Raw genomic sequence first — 18377 nt, 5'->3', positions numbered from 1 at the left:
CTCCACCGCGTCTCACTGTGTCAATCACCAACTGCTTAAGAGACTGAAAACAACTTTATTCATCCACGTGAAGGATGCACCTTTCATCTGCGCTCTCTGACACAGCAACAGCTTTAAATCAAGGGCCATCTGTGGGCCTTTCTTTTTGTGCTCTCACTGCTGGCTCCGCTTGCAGCATGTTGCCATATGCTTTGGGTAAAAACATGTGATGTACAGTGTGGTGAAATGAACGCCGCAGCAGAATCTAAAAGGCTGCACTTCAGGGAGCGCTATGAGCTCAGGTAAAATGTAAAGCCGGTTCCTGTCTGTGCCGCGGGGAGCCTTTGGCCCGTCTGAAGTGCTCTATATTGTCCCGTACACTCACTCTGTGTGTGGTAGGCCATGCCATTAATCCAATTACCAAAACAGCCATGTCAACTGGAGGAGCCAGAGCGACGCAACATAACTCTGATGCATGGTGACCCTGCCAGTATGAGCTAAACCAACATGTAGCATTTATTTTTATCCATGCTAGCAGCCTGGCTCTGTGGATGCTAATGTTTATGTGTCAGTCTGCCAACATGTTGGTCTGGATCAAAATATCTCACCAACATTTGGATAAATTGTTGATATAAATGGCGCCCAGATGAATCCTTTCGACTTTGGTGATATCCTGACTTTCTCTCTTGAGCCATCATGTGGTTGTTATTGTAGTTTTGTGAATAATAATATTTGATTGAACTGTTGGATTTATTTGACAGACCTTCAAGATGAATTGTAATAACTTTTGTTATCCCTGGTTTTTATCTAGCAGCACCACAAGTTCAACATTTCAAAGACATTCCTACTGTCTTAGTTGTACTTTGTGTTAAGCCTTATTTAGCAAAAGTTAGCATGCTAACAGGCTAAACTAAGCATGGTTAACATTAGACCTGCTAAATATTAGCATGTTAGTGGCAACATGATCATTGTGAGACCAAAGACTGTATAAAAAGATGGACGACAGGAAAGCTCCCTAAAAGTGAAGCCAAATCCCCTCTATCGCCCCCTGCTGACTGGCTGCAGTATAGGCCATAAAGCCCGCCTCCTCCATGTTAACAGATGGGACATGAGTCAAACTATAAAATCGAAATACACGTCAAATAAATTTTTTTCAAACATGGTTTCTGTCATTATAGTGAGTTCTTATCATGCTGATTTACGTGCAAGTGTTCATTTTTCGGACAAGTTTATTTTTAATTAGTTATTTGATGCTGTAAAAGTGATGATTGACAGCTCTGTTGACAAATCCGGCTCCTGCAGCCGATCTGTTCCGGATTAGCAGAGTAGAGGAGGAACGGCGAGAGGAAACTTAACAAAAAAAAATTACTACAGTCATTGAAGTAACCTCAGACCAACACAAGAAGCTGTTCTGCTGTTAAATACGCTGACATGTGGGATCCTTGCTGTTTTTTTCGGTAAGTTAAGCGTGTGTTTTGGTTAGTGGAAGTGGCTACGGCATCTCCACCCGCCGATATCTACTGAGCAGCTCTGGCTCCAAATGACATCACCAGCGCCTATCATGGGGGGAATTTTGGCTTCAATTTGTACAATGAGTGTATTTGGAGACGTGTCTTTTATAAACAGTCATTGGTCTACAGTACAAGAACATCCTCACAGAGCTGCTAGCATGCCTGTAGACTCATCTTATCTTTGCTAGAGCTAAGACTTGCCAAAGAGCTCCTTTAGCTGTCACTGTGATTCCTGGTAACCTCTCCAAGAATCCATTTACAGTCAGGTTTGAGTGAAAGCCACATTCAAAGGCAAACAGATAAGAGTGAAGCCTCTGAAAGCGGATACAAAGAAGAACGGATCAGATTCGTACATAATCTCCAGTAACACCGGCTTTAAAGGTTCTTACGGTGATTGTTTTATTTCCAGGAAATGTAGTAGAGCAAAACTTCAAAACAGTAATTCAACACGGATACACAATCTAATAGAGGGTTACTGTATTTATACTCAAACTTGCCACCTTTCAAACTCTCGTTGTAACTCTACTTTAAAGTAGCTTACTGTTTTGTAAACAGATGAATGTGGCCACTCTCAATAGGAACTAATAGTACAAATGTGTGTACTGTTTTCCCTTTTTGGTAATTACTGTCATGTGTACAACCTTCCCACGGCTTACTGAAAGTGTTCATGTTAGTATAATATTTTAGGAATAATGTTGTGGATCTGTTTGTGAACTCCCACAGTTCAGCCCGTATGTGCAGTGTGAAAGGCTGTCTGTCTCTATGTGTCAGCTCTGTGATTGACCGGCGATCACTCCAGGGTGTAACCCCGCATCTCGCCCAATGACAGCTGGGATAGGCTCCGGCCCCCTGCGACCCTGAACAGGATAAGCAGTATAGATAATGGATGGATGGATCTGTCGTAGAACAAGGATGAAGACATTTTGGAAATGAAACCGAGCTTCTGCATTGTTAAGGATGAACATTTTATCAGTTCTTCTGTCAAGACACATCCGTTACAGTGTTTTCTTCTAACTCAGACAGCCCTACTGTTGGGCTGTAACTGGGTGAGGCCTTCCTCTTCATCCTAGCAACGATACTTTGAGATGAACAGATGTGAAACACTGAGGGGAATAAGTAAGAATAAGGGCTGACCCAGAAACAAGACGCTCCATTCATCTCGACGGGAGCTTCCAAGCCAACAGATGGAACCAGAGCTAAGCTAACACCTGGACTCACTTTACCAGCCTAACTCAACACGCACACACTTTTGATTCTTTTAGACGTCATTAATAAAATTATCGTTGCTCACAGACCCGTTTGATCTTTAATAACAGAGGTTAAATTAACTAGAAGAGAAATGACGCAGCAGTGGAAATAAAATGTTCTGTCCTTAATGGGTACAAGCTTTCTGACACACAACAATGGCTATTTTCAGCAAGTGGAATTTGCGTAAATAAACAAACAAGTCTGCAAACCATCTATCCTGAAGTTGAAAACAGAGACGGTCCAAACCGGCCTGGACGTGGGCAGGAGGACCTCGAGTCCTCGGAGAACCAGACAACTATCTCAAAAGCAGCCCCACAGAGACCCAGACTGAGACTGTTTTATAAACACGTTTCTAAAGACATGTAGGCGCACTCCACAGACAACGAGTGATCCAATTCCTGTCATGTATTTGCTCTGAGCTCAACCCATTCAACAAGGAGTTATTGTCAGGATGCCATAATTCTAGCCTTGCAGTGGAAGCCGACAGCTGACACTTTTAATATCAGACATTACTTCAATCCCTTCAGCCAGAATTTCCTCGACGCAGCTCAGCCCTGATATGTTTTTACTTTTTCTTCCAGCAGACAGGTTTGTTCCTTTTCTTTCCCCCACTGTGAACATGTTTTCTCATGCTGCCATCGCCTAATAAAGCAGCCCGCGTCTCTGGCAGGGACCGAATAAAGATAGCCTGAGCCTGTTTTCCTCCACGGAGGTCTTCTACGTGGGGGCTTCCAGTCCCAGCTCCAGTCTGGGGCCTTTGTGTTGGCACCTTGCCGGCAGTGGGGCTTCACTCAGCTGATGATAGCATAGCCTCCAGTCAGACCTGGGCGGGAGCCAAGCTGTAAGAGGGTCCAGATGGTTGGACGGACCCTCGGCCTGCTCGGATGCACTGTCCTACTTGTTTAACATAGCAGCGTTAGCCTGGACCTGTTACTCTCTGGCAGATTCAGAGTATTTACCCTTATAATTTAAGTAACTGCAGCTCTGTGTTGGATGTAATTTACACCTTGGTAAGTGTGCCTTTAGCTGGGACTTGAGAAAAAACGGAAGGAAGTTTGCACAGGGCAGGAGGGACGGAGATCTAATTAGGAGGCTGCTGCAGCCAATCAGCTTGTGTGTTAACTGAGTGTTCATGTTTGTGTGTGGGAGGGCGATGATTAGAAGTAGAGATACAGTAGATAGAGGTTACTGTTTGTGACTAAATGCCAGCTGCTGCCGGTTTGACTTCACTCGTAAAATCTAAAGATAACTCTCTAAAAAAGCTCCAATTCCAGCCTGTTATTTCAGTCTGCAGCAAACAATGGTGGTCATAAACGTGAAATTGAAACATGACATGCAAAGAGTAAATCTGGTGTAAGCTGTAGCCAACTGGGCCCCTTATAGGTCAATGCTAAGACTCTAACACACTAGCCCAGTTTCTCAGTCAGCAGTCTTAACAAGTTAAAGACGAGGATAGCAACGTTTCGGGTCAAGAAGGGGCTGATTATTCACTCGCAGCCGGCGTCTTCTGTTCCTCTTTTAATTAGTGAGCATGGTACGATATTAAACACTGCTTTGGTCAAATAAATGAAGAAGCAGTTTCCACCCATAATTAAGGGTTTCATTGTGTCAAAAAGGAGAGCCAAGTGCTAAGTGGTGGTAATTTTCATGCGAGGATCTCACATGAAAAGGAAAAGGCAAACACCACATGACGAACAGAACCGTGGGGCCAATAACACACTGGGAAAACTCTCGCTGGGCAATTCCTCTTGACAGGACGGTCATTAGTAGCCATTTACTGTGTTATTTTTTAGTCTCTGTGCATAAAAGTGAAAAGCCTCTCTGTCTGCGGAGGGAACTGCTGCAGGAAGCTCGAATAATGTATGTCAGTGTGCGTAAGGACGTCGAATATGTTTGACCGTAATTTGCAAAGAATGAATTGTCGTCATTTGAGCTAAAAGTAAAAATAAAAATATATAGAAAATGTACATAAGACAATGATGTATTTTTACTTACGTTTTATGCAGCGATTGGTTCCAGGGGCCAAGGCCCAGCCTGAGCAGCACTGCTGACCTCCGCACACATTAGGCCTGAACAAAGGAAGACATGCAGAGAAACCAGGGTTAAATAAGACACTGATAGTCGTCAAGCAATATAGAGAGGCTCTGCATAATCCATAGAGCAATAACAGCGAGGGTGCAGGCCTCAAACCATCGCATGACAAACTGATCTGATTGTGGCGGCTGTAATAGCTTCAGATCCTCCTGATGTGTCTGGCCTATCGATATAAACACCTTTGAGATTTTGCTCTAATTGCATTTCATTTGATAAAAAATGTTCAGGGCAAGTCACGAAACTCTATCTGAATAAAGACCCATAAGTCCCATTCTCTATTAAGCGAAAAATCCAGAGCGAAAACAAATACGGAGTTATCTGAGCCTTGAAGGGATTATTGGAGACACACGGGACATGAAAAGCACCCTGCATCTTCTATAAATCACTGAGCAAATGAGAGATGACAAGTTTTAAACAGTAATAACTGGATTCTTTGCACTCTTTAATCCGCACTTGCGGCGCAGGCCAATTTCTGCAGCGAGAAAGATGAAAAGGCACCAGACCGCAAGAGCAACTTCAGGGCAACAGTCAACGCGCTGCCATGGCTCTGTGCCCCATCATCTTTTCACAAGATATTACAGTAAGTGGATGTCTGACTCATGGTGATTTGAGAAGATAACAGGAATTGACTCATTGACCTCGGTAGGATTGCGCTCATTAGGTGCTGCGAGTCTAACTGAGGCGTCACAGGGATAACATGCAGTTGTTTGGGCCCTCTGGCAGCCTCAGCTTTGTCATAAATCAAACACATCAGGCCCGGCCCGTGCCAAAGACCTCAGTCATCACATTTGAATTCCAGCAGGGATAAACGTATATATGTAACGGAGAACGTAATTAGGATGACGCCTCAGGTTAGAACACAGATAACACCATGTTCACACGTAGTTATACTCTTATTTAAACCCCAACACGAGGCGGTGGAGTGTTATTTCACCTCAGAGCGAACTGGATCTGTCAAACGTCTGACAGGTGCACTGAAAACAGAAGGGGAGTCGTTCTGAGTCAACATGACCGTAAAGGAGAGTTAAGTGAGCCGAGCGCTGCCAGCGCCTCGGGGTGCAGTAAAGGAGTGCGCCGACTGGGAAGAGGAAATGTGTCATGAAAGCACTTTCTCTAACAAGCAGCGGATGATTCATCTGAAGCTAATGAATCAAAGTGTTAGAATCACAGTGCAGACGACCATAAGGTAATGTTCCCGCAAAATTTATGCTGCTCCACCTTTATGCTTCTTTACAACTCAAAGACGCCCATTCATTCGGCGGCGGAGTGTGTGTTTTTGGCAATGTGGAGCGAGGCATCTGCTCCGCGCTGCAATAAAGCGTGTTGGATCCAGCTCTGTTCTTTATGTGCAGCTTTAAATAGACATGCATCAGTGCAACTGTCTTGCCTGACGGATATGTGCAGAAATGTTGTGTTTTAAGGAGTGATGGATCAGGGCATGTTGATGGTGATTGATTTAACACTTTTGTTCCGTGCAAGGAGTCCATTAAATTTTGATAAATGTCCAGGACGTCTCCGTCAATCATTTTTCTCGGGTGTTAAAGAGTGAGTGTAAATTCAAGGGTGCTGCACCTCAAAGACATCCCAACAGAAGAGCGTCAACAGCTTACAATTGGGGGAATCAGTCAATTAGTCCTCTTGATTTTTAATGCTTGTAAGTCCCATAAATTGGCCGTCTAAATAATGAGTTTCCTAAAGGTAAGGGGCCCTGTTCTGGCTCACAAAAGAGATATTTCATTTGTATTTCAACCCCAGTTGAGCCATTCAAATTCCCCTCTGATTGTTATGTAAACATTCTCCCCTCCAATGTGTATCATGCTTTGTCCCTATTGAACAAACAGGACTCGATGCACACGGGTTCATTTAACAAACAGAATGGGGCTCTAATATGGAAACAACCCATCGTCCTGTTTGGGGTTTAACAGAGAAAATAAAAAAAGAGGGATCTGCAGCATTGAGAGAGGGCCATCTGAGGAACAGGTGTTTCTGATCACTAAGAATATTTGCAAATGTTCACCAGCAGCCAAGGCTCCATCTGAGCCACTACAAAACATGGCCGCAGGCAACAGCACAAAACTGGGGCACACACATTGAAGCAGTCTGCAGCTCCTCTCCTACTACGATTTAAATATAGTGTAATGTGAAGTAATGGGAGGAGATGGTGATAATGCAGTGTTGCATTAGACTCAAAGTAGTTCACATGCAGTTCAACCATTCATATACATTTGCTGCTCATTATATGCTCCGACTATCAGCCCAGTAATCAGCACAGTGTTTAACCTCAGCAATCACTCCATGTCCTGCCATGACCCTGGTGACAAAATCAATATGTTACAGTAATTCATTTTTAGTTGGAGTTTGGGTCTTTACCTACTGGATGTAGCTTCTATGCACTGTGTATCTTTCTTGTTTTGGATTCATATGGAGCTATTTTCTGTGGTTATTCTGTTACATCATCGCTTGATTTGGTTACAGGAAGAGAGGTTCTGCTAAAGTGGGCCACCACTTTACAGTAAACCACATGGACTCGTGTACTGTAAAATAGGTCACACAGATTCCTTCAAAAGCGCTGCTCACACAGCTTCAACAGCTGGATAAAGCAAAGTAAAACATGTTAATAGTGGAGTGCAGAGCACTTGGCTGTCACTCTTACCCTGCAAGTCTCCTGGTGCTGGTAGAGCTGGGCTTGCTCTGCCTGCGGTTCACTTTGGTTCTGTGCTGCTGGCTGGCTGGGTGCCTGGCGCTGCGCAGCGCACCATCCCGCGGCGCAGAGACGAGCTCTTCCCGGGAGCTGGCTGAAGCATGAGCCGGTGCTGCTGCGGTAATGTGCCTGCCATCTGCTTGGGAAGATGCTCCCCTGGGTAGACGAACCAGAATCCTGGAGTGGATGGACCCTGGAGTTGCGCTGTCCTTTGGGCCCCTTCGCGAGTGACCTTGACTCCTCTCCCGGGACTGCTGCTGGTCCCACACCGCCCGGCCGGCCCCTGCACTCTCTTTACCCCCACCTGTTGTGTCCCCTTCACTGTCACTAATGTGCACCAGCGCAACAGTCAAAAGCATTAAAACAGCAAATCCTGCACGGTCCATTTTGAGCATGCAAAGTTTTGAAAGTACCGCGTAAAAGGGCAGAGCGCGTTACACTTTTATCGAGTAAAAAAAAACAAAAAAAAAAACCCGCGATTATGCTGCACGAGCTCAACAAACAGACATCCTCTCCCAGGAATGAAAAAAGCCTGGATACCTCTTCATAATGCCCAGGTAAGACTTTCAAATCAGCACCTTTCTGCAGTCCAAATAAAACTAAGAAACTCTAAACGTTTCTTCTTCCAGCGCTGAAAAAATGTTATTTCAAGCAAACATTAATCCATCTGTTTGAGTTTATGTTAAACAAGAGGCGCAAAGAAAGAGAGAGAGAGAAGAGAGAGCGGCGTGTTGGCTGCAGGGCTGCTCGAGCTGTACTCCTACTCCAAGTGAGAGAGTTTGAATCGTGCTCCCATGAATATCACCACCTCCTTGGATCTGAAGTCACCGGGAATTTTTGTAGGGATTGCATGCGCTTTAGCAAGAAGAAACTCCCCCTTGTCGGCTGTGTTGTTGCTTCACTCGCGGCACCGCTCGGTCCATGTGCCCAAACGCACTCGCTCTGCCAAGTTACATCATGTTACTGCGCTTCGTCTTCTCTCATTCCTTTGAACAGCACTATTGGATTGATCACGAAGGCAGCTGCGTTAATCGTTACCTTCCACTTAAATTGGAATCGACAGGCTACTACAATATCACGGAAATTAAGAAGCCAGATGTTTTTGTTTCTGCCTCACTGATTGCTGTTTTATTGAAGTGAAAGCATTCTCTTTTATGCTGATTTGCATAAAATGAGTGAAGGCGTCTTATTTCGTCTTATTACACTGTCAACACTTTGTTTAATAGATTACAACAGGCAGAAAGTGCATCCTGGCAATGCTATGATCAAGCAGTGAAAGGTATGGGGAGCTCACTGTTCAAACTCAATCTGAAATCTTGGAAAACTGGTCACGTTATGTAACAAATCCCATTCATCTCCCACTCTCATCCATGCTGCATCATCACTTTCCTTCTCACTGTCTGGAAACAACACATTTCTGCTCTCCCATAAGATCTTAAAACAACCCGAAGAGAGTTGGCTGCCTCCTCTCTTTCAACCCACAAAGATGTACGCCCGTCTCTCTCATGAGTGGTCCCTGAGCACCAACCGCTCACATGACCGCCATCCAAAATACACAGCAGCGAGAGGAAGACCAGTAGTTTGCCCATTCATACTTCTTCCCACCAAAGCTTTAAACCTCTTAAAAAAGGGATGTTTTACAACCAAAACATTTTTTTTAAAAGGTTACTGAATGAACACTGAAGAGACAGCAGTGTCTTCTTTTCTGTCGGATCTCCAAGGAAACATCATGTCTGTGCGCAGACTTGGGCTGAGCGCCACAGCTGATTACAGCTCATCTTGCAACCCCTGAGAAATCTAATTAGAGAAGCAGGCCGCATTCGTCTTATGACTGTCCAACAGACTCCCTCCACTCCCAGGCGTGTTGCCTGGCCGGTGTCGATGTCGTAGATCATGGCCAGTTGACCCCGGCAGCCTTGAAGGTGACCAGAGCATGCACAGACAAATCTATGAACTGCTTTGTGCTTAATGACCTTTGTGAGTGAGTGGGCAGCTGGCTGCAGCTGATCTGTTGCTGTACTATAGCCTCAATCAGTGGCTTAATCTTTGGCTGTATTATGTTATAATCTGCAGTGTATGTGTGAAGTGCAATGGTTCCCAACCTTATTTTTGGCAGATGCTACCCTACAGCCCAGTCGGATGAACTCAAGCACCCCATGATCACCACAACCTATCATGCTCCAAATGTTTACACATTCATTAATTTTAACTGTAAATGATTTAACACAATAAATTAAACATGTGTAGTGTTTTAATATTATCTAATCTTACATATCTTTTTACTCTATTGAATTATAGCCCACTATCAAAACAAGCATTTCTATTATTTTGTCCAGCTCATTTATATAAATGAGGGTAGGCTAAATAATAAAACACCCCTCTGTATAGTGTAAAACATTTCAACTGCAATACATACTACAGTCTCAAAAATGACCACACAGTTGAATCAGCACCTCTCTAAAACTGCCACAACAAACTCTGAACATTTTAGTACAACTTTAATAAGATAAATCTATATTAACTAACTCTGCAACACTTAGGCTATCTATTAGCCAATTTCAACTGTTAATCCTTAATTAGGCTATCTATTTTACTATATAGCTATCTATTACTGAGCACACTAATTAAATGCTTATGTACTCATTCAATGCTTTAGTGTATTTTACTTTTTATCCATTACTTTTAGCTAAATACTATTTAACTTTTTATTCATTGCCTTGAGCTACCGAAATACTATTTAGCTATTTTACTTTGTATCCATTACTTTTAGCTCGCTAAATACTATTTAACTATTTTACTTTTTATCCATTACTGATGGCTAAATACAATTTACCATTCACCCATTACTTTAAGCTACCTAAATACCATTGAACTATTTTACTTTTTATCATGCTTTTTATCCATTACTTTTAGCTAGCTAAATGAGTATTTTACTATTTCACTTTTCATCCATTACATTAAGCTAGCTAAATACCTTGGGCTAGCTAAATTCTTAAAGTGTTTAGCTATCATATGCAGTTAGCCTTTCGATGTCAACAATTTCAGTATGAAGGAGAATGAATACGATGTCGGAAGCAAAGCCCGTTTCATTCTTTAAATTTGCTCCGTGGTACTTATCCGGATCATCCGGATAGCTTTAGCTTTGGGGCTCAGAGAGCATGCGCACTAACATTTCCTTAAACCCCGCCTCCCAACTCATGTGGCTCCGATGCCTTATAAGGAGGGTGGAAAAGACTCAGGATTTGGCAATTATTGAATTTTAAAACTTTGATAATCAATTATTAAAATAAAATCTATTTAAGCATTCCTACTAGGAAGTTGATGTACCTCATCTAACAGACCCATAAGTTGTAATTACACTGTTTGGCTGCTATGTCTGATTGGCGTCAAAGCCAGGTGCACTTCCTGGGGGCTTGAATTGAACCATTGATCCTTTTAATTCATAACACAGCTATCTATTTGTGTACGATTTATCCATTACTTTTAACTAATTACTTTTACTGCTTTACACTATTTTAACAGTTTATTAATTACTCTTACTAACTGTTAAGCCCTCTTTACTCACTTGCTAATTTGTTTTTTACACACTGCAGAAATACCCCTTAGGGCACAACTAACCCTGTTTGGGAATCACTGAAGATCTTTGGGGCAGCTATCCATGTTATGAAAGTGGGCCTTAATGTGGTCCAATTTGATACAATTTGCAGCATCTGGAGGAACTCTGGAATAAATACCAGGAGGATGTCTCTGGCTTTGACCGACGCTTCTACACAAAGAGTCCTTTGAATACTCTGGCATGACAACCAAGCCACTCCTATCATCTTTCAAATGCAGAGCAGAAATATAAGTGCATTACACTGCACAGTTTCTTATAAAGCACAGGGTCATGGTAACAATAACAATACCCAAGTCATGTAATTACTCCGAAGCAAACAACTTGTATGTATATGCGTGCTTGACAAAGCTCAAGTTGGATTTGATTTGTCTCAAGACTACTTAATGCTTTTAATTGCCTCATTTTGGAGATGATTTTCATTACATAACTGTGAGGCAAATGTTCTGAGGGTATTGAACTTACATAAGATGTATTCTAATGGAGTTTGAAAGTAACAAATACTGACTGTTACTGTATTTAGGGAGTATTTTCAGGTACCTGTACTTTGCTTGGGTATGTACTTTTCTGGCTGTACGGTGATGCAGTGGTTAGCGCTGTTGACTCACAGCTTGAAGGTTCCTGGGTCGAGTCCCTGTTCAGCTGGCGGGGGCATTTCTGTGTGGAGTTTGGATTTTCTCCCTGTGCATGCGTGGGGTCTCTCTGGATATCCGGTTACCTCCCACAGTCCAAAGACATGCTTGTTAGGTTAATTGATGATTCTAAATTGCCCGTAGGTGTGAGCGTAAAAGGTTGTCTGTATCTAAAGGTGCTTTTTGACCAAAATTACCAGGAACTTTTACTTCCAAGAACTTCTCTTCAAGGAACTTAATGGTGCCAGTGGCCCATTGTTGTCTGTGTTTCCACAGCGGCCTAAAGTCCTGGGCAGATTATGCAAATAATGCCAATGACGTATGGAGAAGCATTAAAAGTAACTGCACTACACCGCCAGTCCAGTAGGTGGCGGTAAGAGAAGAAGAAGGCCATACAACAAAGATGATGCCATAAAACGAGTCGGGCCAGTATCATCATTTGTGCGATACTACAGTTAGCCTGTTAGCATGGAGGAGATTCAACTTGTGCTGCTTTTGATCGTGCTTTATTGCATTGCAAATTGATCAATTTAATCAACACTGGAAAGGAGACAAGCGCTAGTAGTAAAGCGGATTCAAAACACCCGAAATGCTCTTCTTCTCTTACTTCATCTCAAAGCACGGTGATAAACAATCCGATCAGCACTGCAGGCTCCACCCCGAAAGTTCCTGGACCTTTGGAAAGTACTACCCCCCGAGCAGGGACTTTTCAGACCCTGGTTCCTGCTATCGAAAGGCACAGTTCCTCAAAAGGTTCTTATTTCCTGGGGAAAGTTCCTGCTGTCAAAAGGCACCTTATAGTGTCCTGTGATTGACTGGCGACCTGTCCAGGGAGTCCCCCGCCTCTTGCCCAACAACAGCTGGGATAGGCTCCATCCCCCTGGCGACCCTGAACAGGATATACTCTGAGTACAAATCAGAACCTTTATTTTTTCACTGTTACCTTCTAGGAATCGACCCAACATGTTTTCGTGTTAGCATGAACATCCCATGAGGGACACATTTGCATCCATTTAGCTGAAGTGAAGCCTCGTCGCTGCTGAGCGAGTGGAGGGGTCAGAGTTCAAGTGTACCCATTAGAAAGCCAAACAGTATCATTACACCCTGAATGTAGGGCTCTCATTATAAGCAAGTATCAACAGCTTATTCTCAGCCGCGCCTCCAGAATTTTAAGTGATCCATGTGAATCGCTCTCTGTGATGACTTTCAATAGAGAGCACCAACAAGGAACGTCAATCTCTTTCGTTAGCTACCTTTTGCTATTTGTATCAAAGCCCCTCAGCCCTGCTTCCTCTTTGCCCAGGAGCTGACATAATACTGACATTGTTCTCTCTGGTGCAGCTCTGAGGACCTGTGGGAAAACCTGGAAAAGGGAGGTTCGTTTGGCAGAGAGCGGCTCCATAAAAGCTGAAATTATGTGCTTTATTAATGTTGTTTCGTTACATTGAACATGACAGCTTTTCCTTGGAAGGAATATTATAGAAGACCTCCAACGGACTGAGCTGCGTACATAAAACAGGCATTCCAGCAACAAGAGGAAACAGTCGAAGATAGAGAGGGATAAATGTAATGTGCTTATAGGCCAAGGACTACAGGGTCTTTCCCAGCGTGTATGAATGAGGTGCTGTCAGCTGGGTAATAGAAGTAGGTCACATGGGCGTTATTTAAGCACTTCCACTTCGCCTTTCATGATTTTCATACTTGTTTTCTTTCATATATGGGATTTGCGAGACTTGTATGTGTGTGTGCTTCTAAGTCACACTGTACTTGCGAGCAAAGGGAAAATCAATCAACTCCATCTTTCCTTTCATATGTGGGAGCGATCCAGAAATATGTTAAAGTCAGACAGACTATATAACCGTTGGCTAAGTTTCTGATGCATGTCATAGCGCTGGCAATACATCCACCCTGTATTACTTCACGGCTGAGTGATCGGCTCATTCATTTCAGGGCGTGAGTTGTTAACTTAACAAAGGCTTTAAGCTGCCCGGGACGTCAAGAAATCTGCGAGAAAGCTGTGATAAAGATTAGATTAAGTACTTCCCTTTTACAAATTACCTTTTTGCCTCGTTTTGAAAGCTGCCCCGGAGGACAAGTGGTGCTGGTTTTAGTACAGAAATCATTATATAATACATCATACATTACAGCAAAGCTGCGATATGGATGGATAGCGGTGCAATAACCAACCGTGTTTGTTCCAATGACTGTATATATAAATGAACGACACGTCTTAATCTGCTCTCATTGTACAAAAGTGAAGCTAAAATACCCCCAACGCGGGCGCTGCCATCTTGTGCTGGTGACGTCATTTGGAGGCGGGTGGAGCCGTCGTAGCCACTTCCGCTAACCAAAAGACACACTTAACTTAAAAGATCCTGCACACCGTATTTAACAGCAGAACAGCTTCTTTGTGTTGGTCTGAGGCAGACGTTCACAGATATGGAAATGTCAATGACTGCTGTTCCTCCCCTACTCTGCTAATCCAGAACAGATCGGCTGCAGGAGCCGTATTTGTCAGCAGAGCTGTCAATCATCATTTTTACAGCATCAAATAAAGAATGAACTTGTCAGAAAAATAAACACTTTGACGTAAATCAGCATGATAATAACTAACTATAATGACAGAAACCATGTTTGAGAAAAATGTATTTGGCATGTATTTTGATTTTATAGTTTGACTCATGTCCCATCTGTTAACATGGAGGAGGCGGGCTTTATGACCTATACTGCAGCCAGTCAGCAGGGGGCGATAGAGATGTTTTGGCTTCACTTTTAGGGAGCTGTTATGTCGTCCATCTTTTTATACGGTCTATGTTTTCGTTTGAACAGCATCAAATCAAGTCAGGCCTCATGTCAAAGCTCATGATTGAGACACAAAATGAATCTTTGAACAAGTTTTGTTGATGTCCTGTATGAGTCATAATAAATCTCTCCTTCAGTTTTAGGAAAGGTTAGTCAGAAGTTTCCTTGTCTTGTTCTTGATGTTCAGGGTTAGTCAGAAGCTATCAGAGGACCTCTTTGTGTGTTTTCCAACGTTGCAATAAACTGTGTAGTTGACAAAAGCAAGGCAAACCCTCTAGTTATCCACTGGCACATCACCCCCCACCGAGCTGGAGCCCTGAGTAGCTCTGCCCTCTGAATATTTGAGCAGAAGTTTGTTTCAAAGATAGGACTTTTAAGAAAGAGAGGCAGATGCCGCCCTCCTGCTTCCATCTAGGGGCTAAAAATGCTTAAAGTAAAATAATTGTCTCACTGGTTATTGTTCCAGGCTTGGTTAGCAGACAGAAACATCCATCCTCTTCGGAAATTAGATCCTGGAAGCCGCATTTCATTATAAGCAAGAAATCTGATCCCGACTGTTCATTTCTCACCCTGAGAGTCAAAACTTGTTGGACCGAGGGAGCGAGTTCAAAGAGGAAGATTCCTGTGGATTTATTAGAATTTATGGTTCTAGTTTATCACATTACAATTGTTTTATTGATGGCAGCCTCAGTGGGATGTTGAAATACGCTCTGGCTAATGATTTCAGTTCTGGTCAGTCAGAAAATCCACTGCTCAATTTTGGAAATATTTTCTAAATCCTCCACTTTAGCCCCGAGTTTTGTGGTGTAGTCCGACTGTCTCTTGAAGTTTGATTTAAACGTGTCTCCCACTGACAATACGCAGAGTGATGTCACACCACTGCGTGATAAACGCCACTGGAGCTGATTCAAAGGGTGGATCATGCTGGCAGCCAATTAGGTCGATTAAAAACTTTGTAGAACTCTCCAGAAAAGATACATGTAACAAAGATGTTAGGGCCTTGTAGTCATTATCCAAGTGGGGCTAAAACATTAAAAGTCAAAACGTCTCATTAAGTGTTAATGGATTTTGTGCCCTCATGTTTTCGTTGGCAGAGGGAGGGGTTAATGTGCATGATGGATCATTCTGACTTAACTTCCTTCTTCTTTCCTTTTTTCTCCTCCCTCCCTTTTAGTTTTCCTGGCCTCTCACCTTCGATTACGCGTGCCTCTTTAGCCGCTGTCCCAGACCTCTTGGGCTCTTCTCCCTCCTGTCCTCCTGGCTGTGACCTGTCCAAAAGGCCCGTTGGACCAAACCCAGCCGCTGTCTGTCCTGACGGGGTGATAGACGGCCGCACGCCTCGCAGCTTCAGTCCCCGTTCACGGTGCGTCTCCACCGACCGACCATGGAAAATCAAGGTTAAGCTTTTTCCACATTAGCAGCTTTACCAGGAGGATCAAAATGGATATCTGCTCCAATTACCCTACACCCCCCTCCCTCCCAGCACAGCAAAAAGAACTACTCTACACTGATGGCTCTATTCAACACAGTCTCATAACAGACAACAAGAATGATGCATGGCCAGTATTAGATGGGATATTTTAGAAATTAGGTCAAAGGTGAGACAGGCTTCGCTGAGTTCATGCCAACTGCCTGGCACCAAACGGCCGATGACTTTCCAGTAGTTAACCGTATAAATCTGGTGTGAGCAATTTTCAACAACAACATGGTGCAAAAGAAAAAAGGGATTTAATGAGGCCTCCATGGTCATATTATAAAACTAATTTCCAGTTTTCACCAAGTCGAAAGGGGTTGATTGGATCTATTTCCTCTCTTTATATGTAATTATAGTTAGTGTCATGCAAATCTAATAAAAGTGGTCTTATTCTTGAACCGGGGCCTATAAAAATGTGGGTCACACTTAGAAATAGTTTTTTTCCCTCCATTTTAAACACGTTTTTTACCCAGTAGCTATCAATAAAACAGCCTATAATGTGATTGTGTTGAAGTAAACAGATATATTTCAATCTACCCTTTATATCTCATTACACAACAGATAGTTCCCACCTAGTAATCTGATTGGACAAGATGCATTCCATGAGTGCTGATATAGAGAACATCATCACTGGGGCTTTTCACTGAGTGTATCCCTCTGCCTCAGCCAGGTGCTGTTACCTCTGAATCACACAGCAGACTCTTATTTCTCTGGTTGATGATAAATTAAAACAAAGATAAATGTACATCATATAAAGTAGCTGCTCCGTGGTAACTATAAACTGTGTCCCAATCGAGGGGCTGCAGTCTTTGAAGGAAGCGGTCCACGGAGGATGTGCCATTCATAGCCTGCTTAGACCGCCAAAGCCAAACTGAAATGACACGGTCTGGTCTATGGAGGATTTTCTGTTTGCGTCACCAGCTGTTCCCGCCCTTACCTTTGTGTCACCAAATGCCGCTGCTGTCGCCTTGCAACAGGTAGATAGTGGGCTAGCATAACTAACGTCACGTAAGAGTCCGCAATCTCAACTGAATTGGCGCGCAATGAATCTCGGGACACATGTCCGAGAAGGATGCACCCAATGGATCCTTCATGGCCAGGGACAAGGAGGACGCATTTGAAGGAGCCTTCAAAATGGGACAGCCTTCAAATACGGCCTTCGAAGGCTTTAGTCCCTGTAGCAAGTAGTAAGAGTGCAGGAGAATTTTTGTGTTGCTTGGCAACAAAAGTCCAGTTTCAGTTAAGTTGTGGAACTAGTTGATTGTGACTTCTTACCACTGCCCCTTGTATAACTGTTGTATAAAGAAATATCCCACTTGAGGTTGTGATGTTGCACTGAATATTAGCACTGCGGCCTCGTGCCTAAGATTGAATCACAGCAGTGATATTGCTTAAGTGTATTAACAACACTGTCTTGCCTGTTGACCAAACTTACAAATTACACTTGGGGTTTTCAGAATAAACAGTAATGCCACAAAAACTGTGTCTGACACTGCACTACATTTTTTACTGACCACCTACGCTGCCCACTCAACAGTCTGACCGCACACAGGATAAAGGAAAGTTTTAACAATTTGTCTGTTATTTTGATCCTAGCCTGTTGAGTAATCCAGGTTAGTCTGTGTTTACCTTTACTGCTGGGAATGGATGATGCATAAACCAAATATGCTGCTTGACTCACTGATGACACGTGCCTCCCGGCCTCCGACATGACAGCACATCAATTTGGTATGCTAGCTAATTGTTAGCTGTGTTTTCAAGCAGTGCTCTCCTGCCTGTTCGGGGTGTTCAGTTTCATGTAATGCTCACGTCTAATGGCTGCTGTTCCCAGTGGACGGGCCTCACGCTCGGTTAGCTGTGAGCAGAGAATCATGTGCTCTCCTCAGCAACTGTTAGATGAATGAAAAATCTTCTTCACTGCCCCCAATTAACAGTGAAGGTCGAGCGCCAGAAAGTTATGATGCGATTTAACCCCCCGCATGAGGTCAATTTGACCTGAATAGCTTCCTATTAACCATGATAAATTTGTTATTTTTCAATCCATTAAACCTTTTCCCCATAGTCCATTTAGTCAGAACAAACCGTAACCCAGGTTCTCTTCACGGCGAGCACGCTTCAAGGAAAAAAGGGGATGACACCACAATTAGCCGAGACGACTTCAAAGTGTTTTCTGCCACAGGCCTTCGCTAATTATCAGTCACCAGTGTTGGGTGGGGATCCCTCCAGCGTGAGGGTCAATAGGGTAACACCAACAGCAGCATATAACAAAGACGAAACTTCAGTTACATCAATGAAACCTTGTTATGAGCTTGGGATCCATGGG

General features: G+C 43.3%; 1 protein-coding gene across 1 annotated transcript in view; it reads right to left on the bottom strand.

Moving 5' to 3' along the window:
* Positions 1-8169, bottom strand: part of LOC138590908 (latent-transforming growth factor beta-binding protein 2-like) — a 90109-nt gene extending 81940 nt beyond the window's left edge. The window contains exons 1-2 of the mRNA XM_069661332.1: positions 7486-8169; positions 4734-4807 (exon numbers count right to left, since the gene is read on the bottom strand). Of these exons, the coding sequence (XP_069517433.1) occupies positions 4734-4807; positions 7486-7928 (517 nt within the window). The 5' untranslated portion in view covers positions 7929-8169. The remainder of the gene's footprint in view (positions 1-4733; positions 4808-7485) is intronic.
* Between the last annotated feature and the right edge of the window lie 10208 nt (positions 8170-18377).

The sequence above is a fragment of the Semicossyphus pulcher genome, unplaced genomic scaffold (assembly GCF_022749685.1).
Source record: "Semicossyphus pulcher isolate SPU_LCO1_2020_fin unplaced genomic scaffold, fSemPul1.0.p SCAF_14, whole genome shotgun sequence".
Lineage (NCBI taxonomy): Eukaryota > Metazoa > Chordata > Actinopteri > Labriformes > Labridae > Semicossyphus > Semicossyphus pulcher.
Note: the sequence above shows the minus strand (reverse complement) of the source record. Positions and strands in the feature narration are given on the sequence as shown.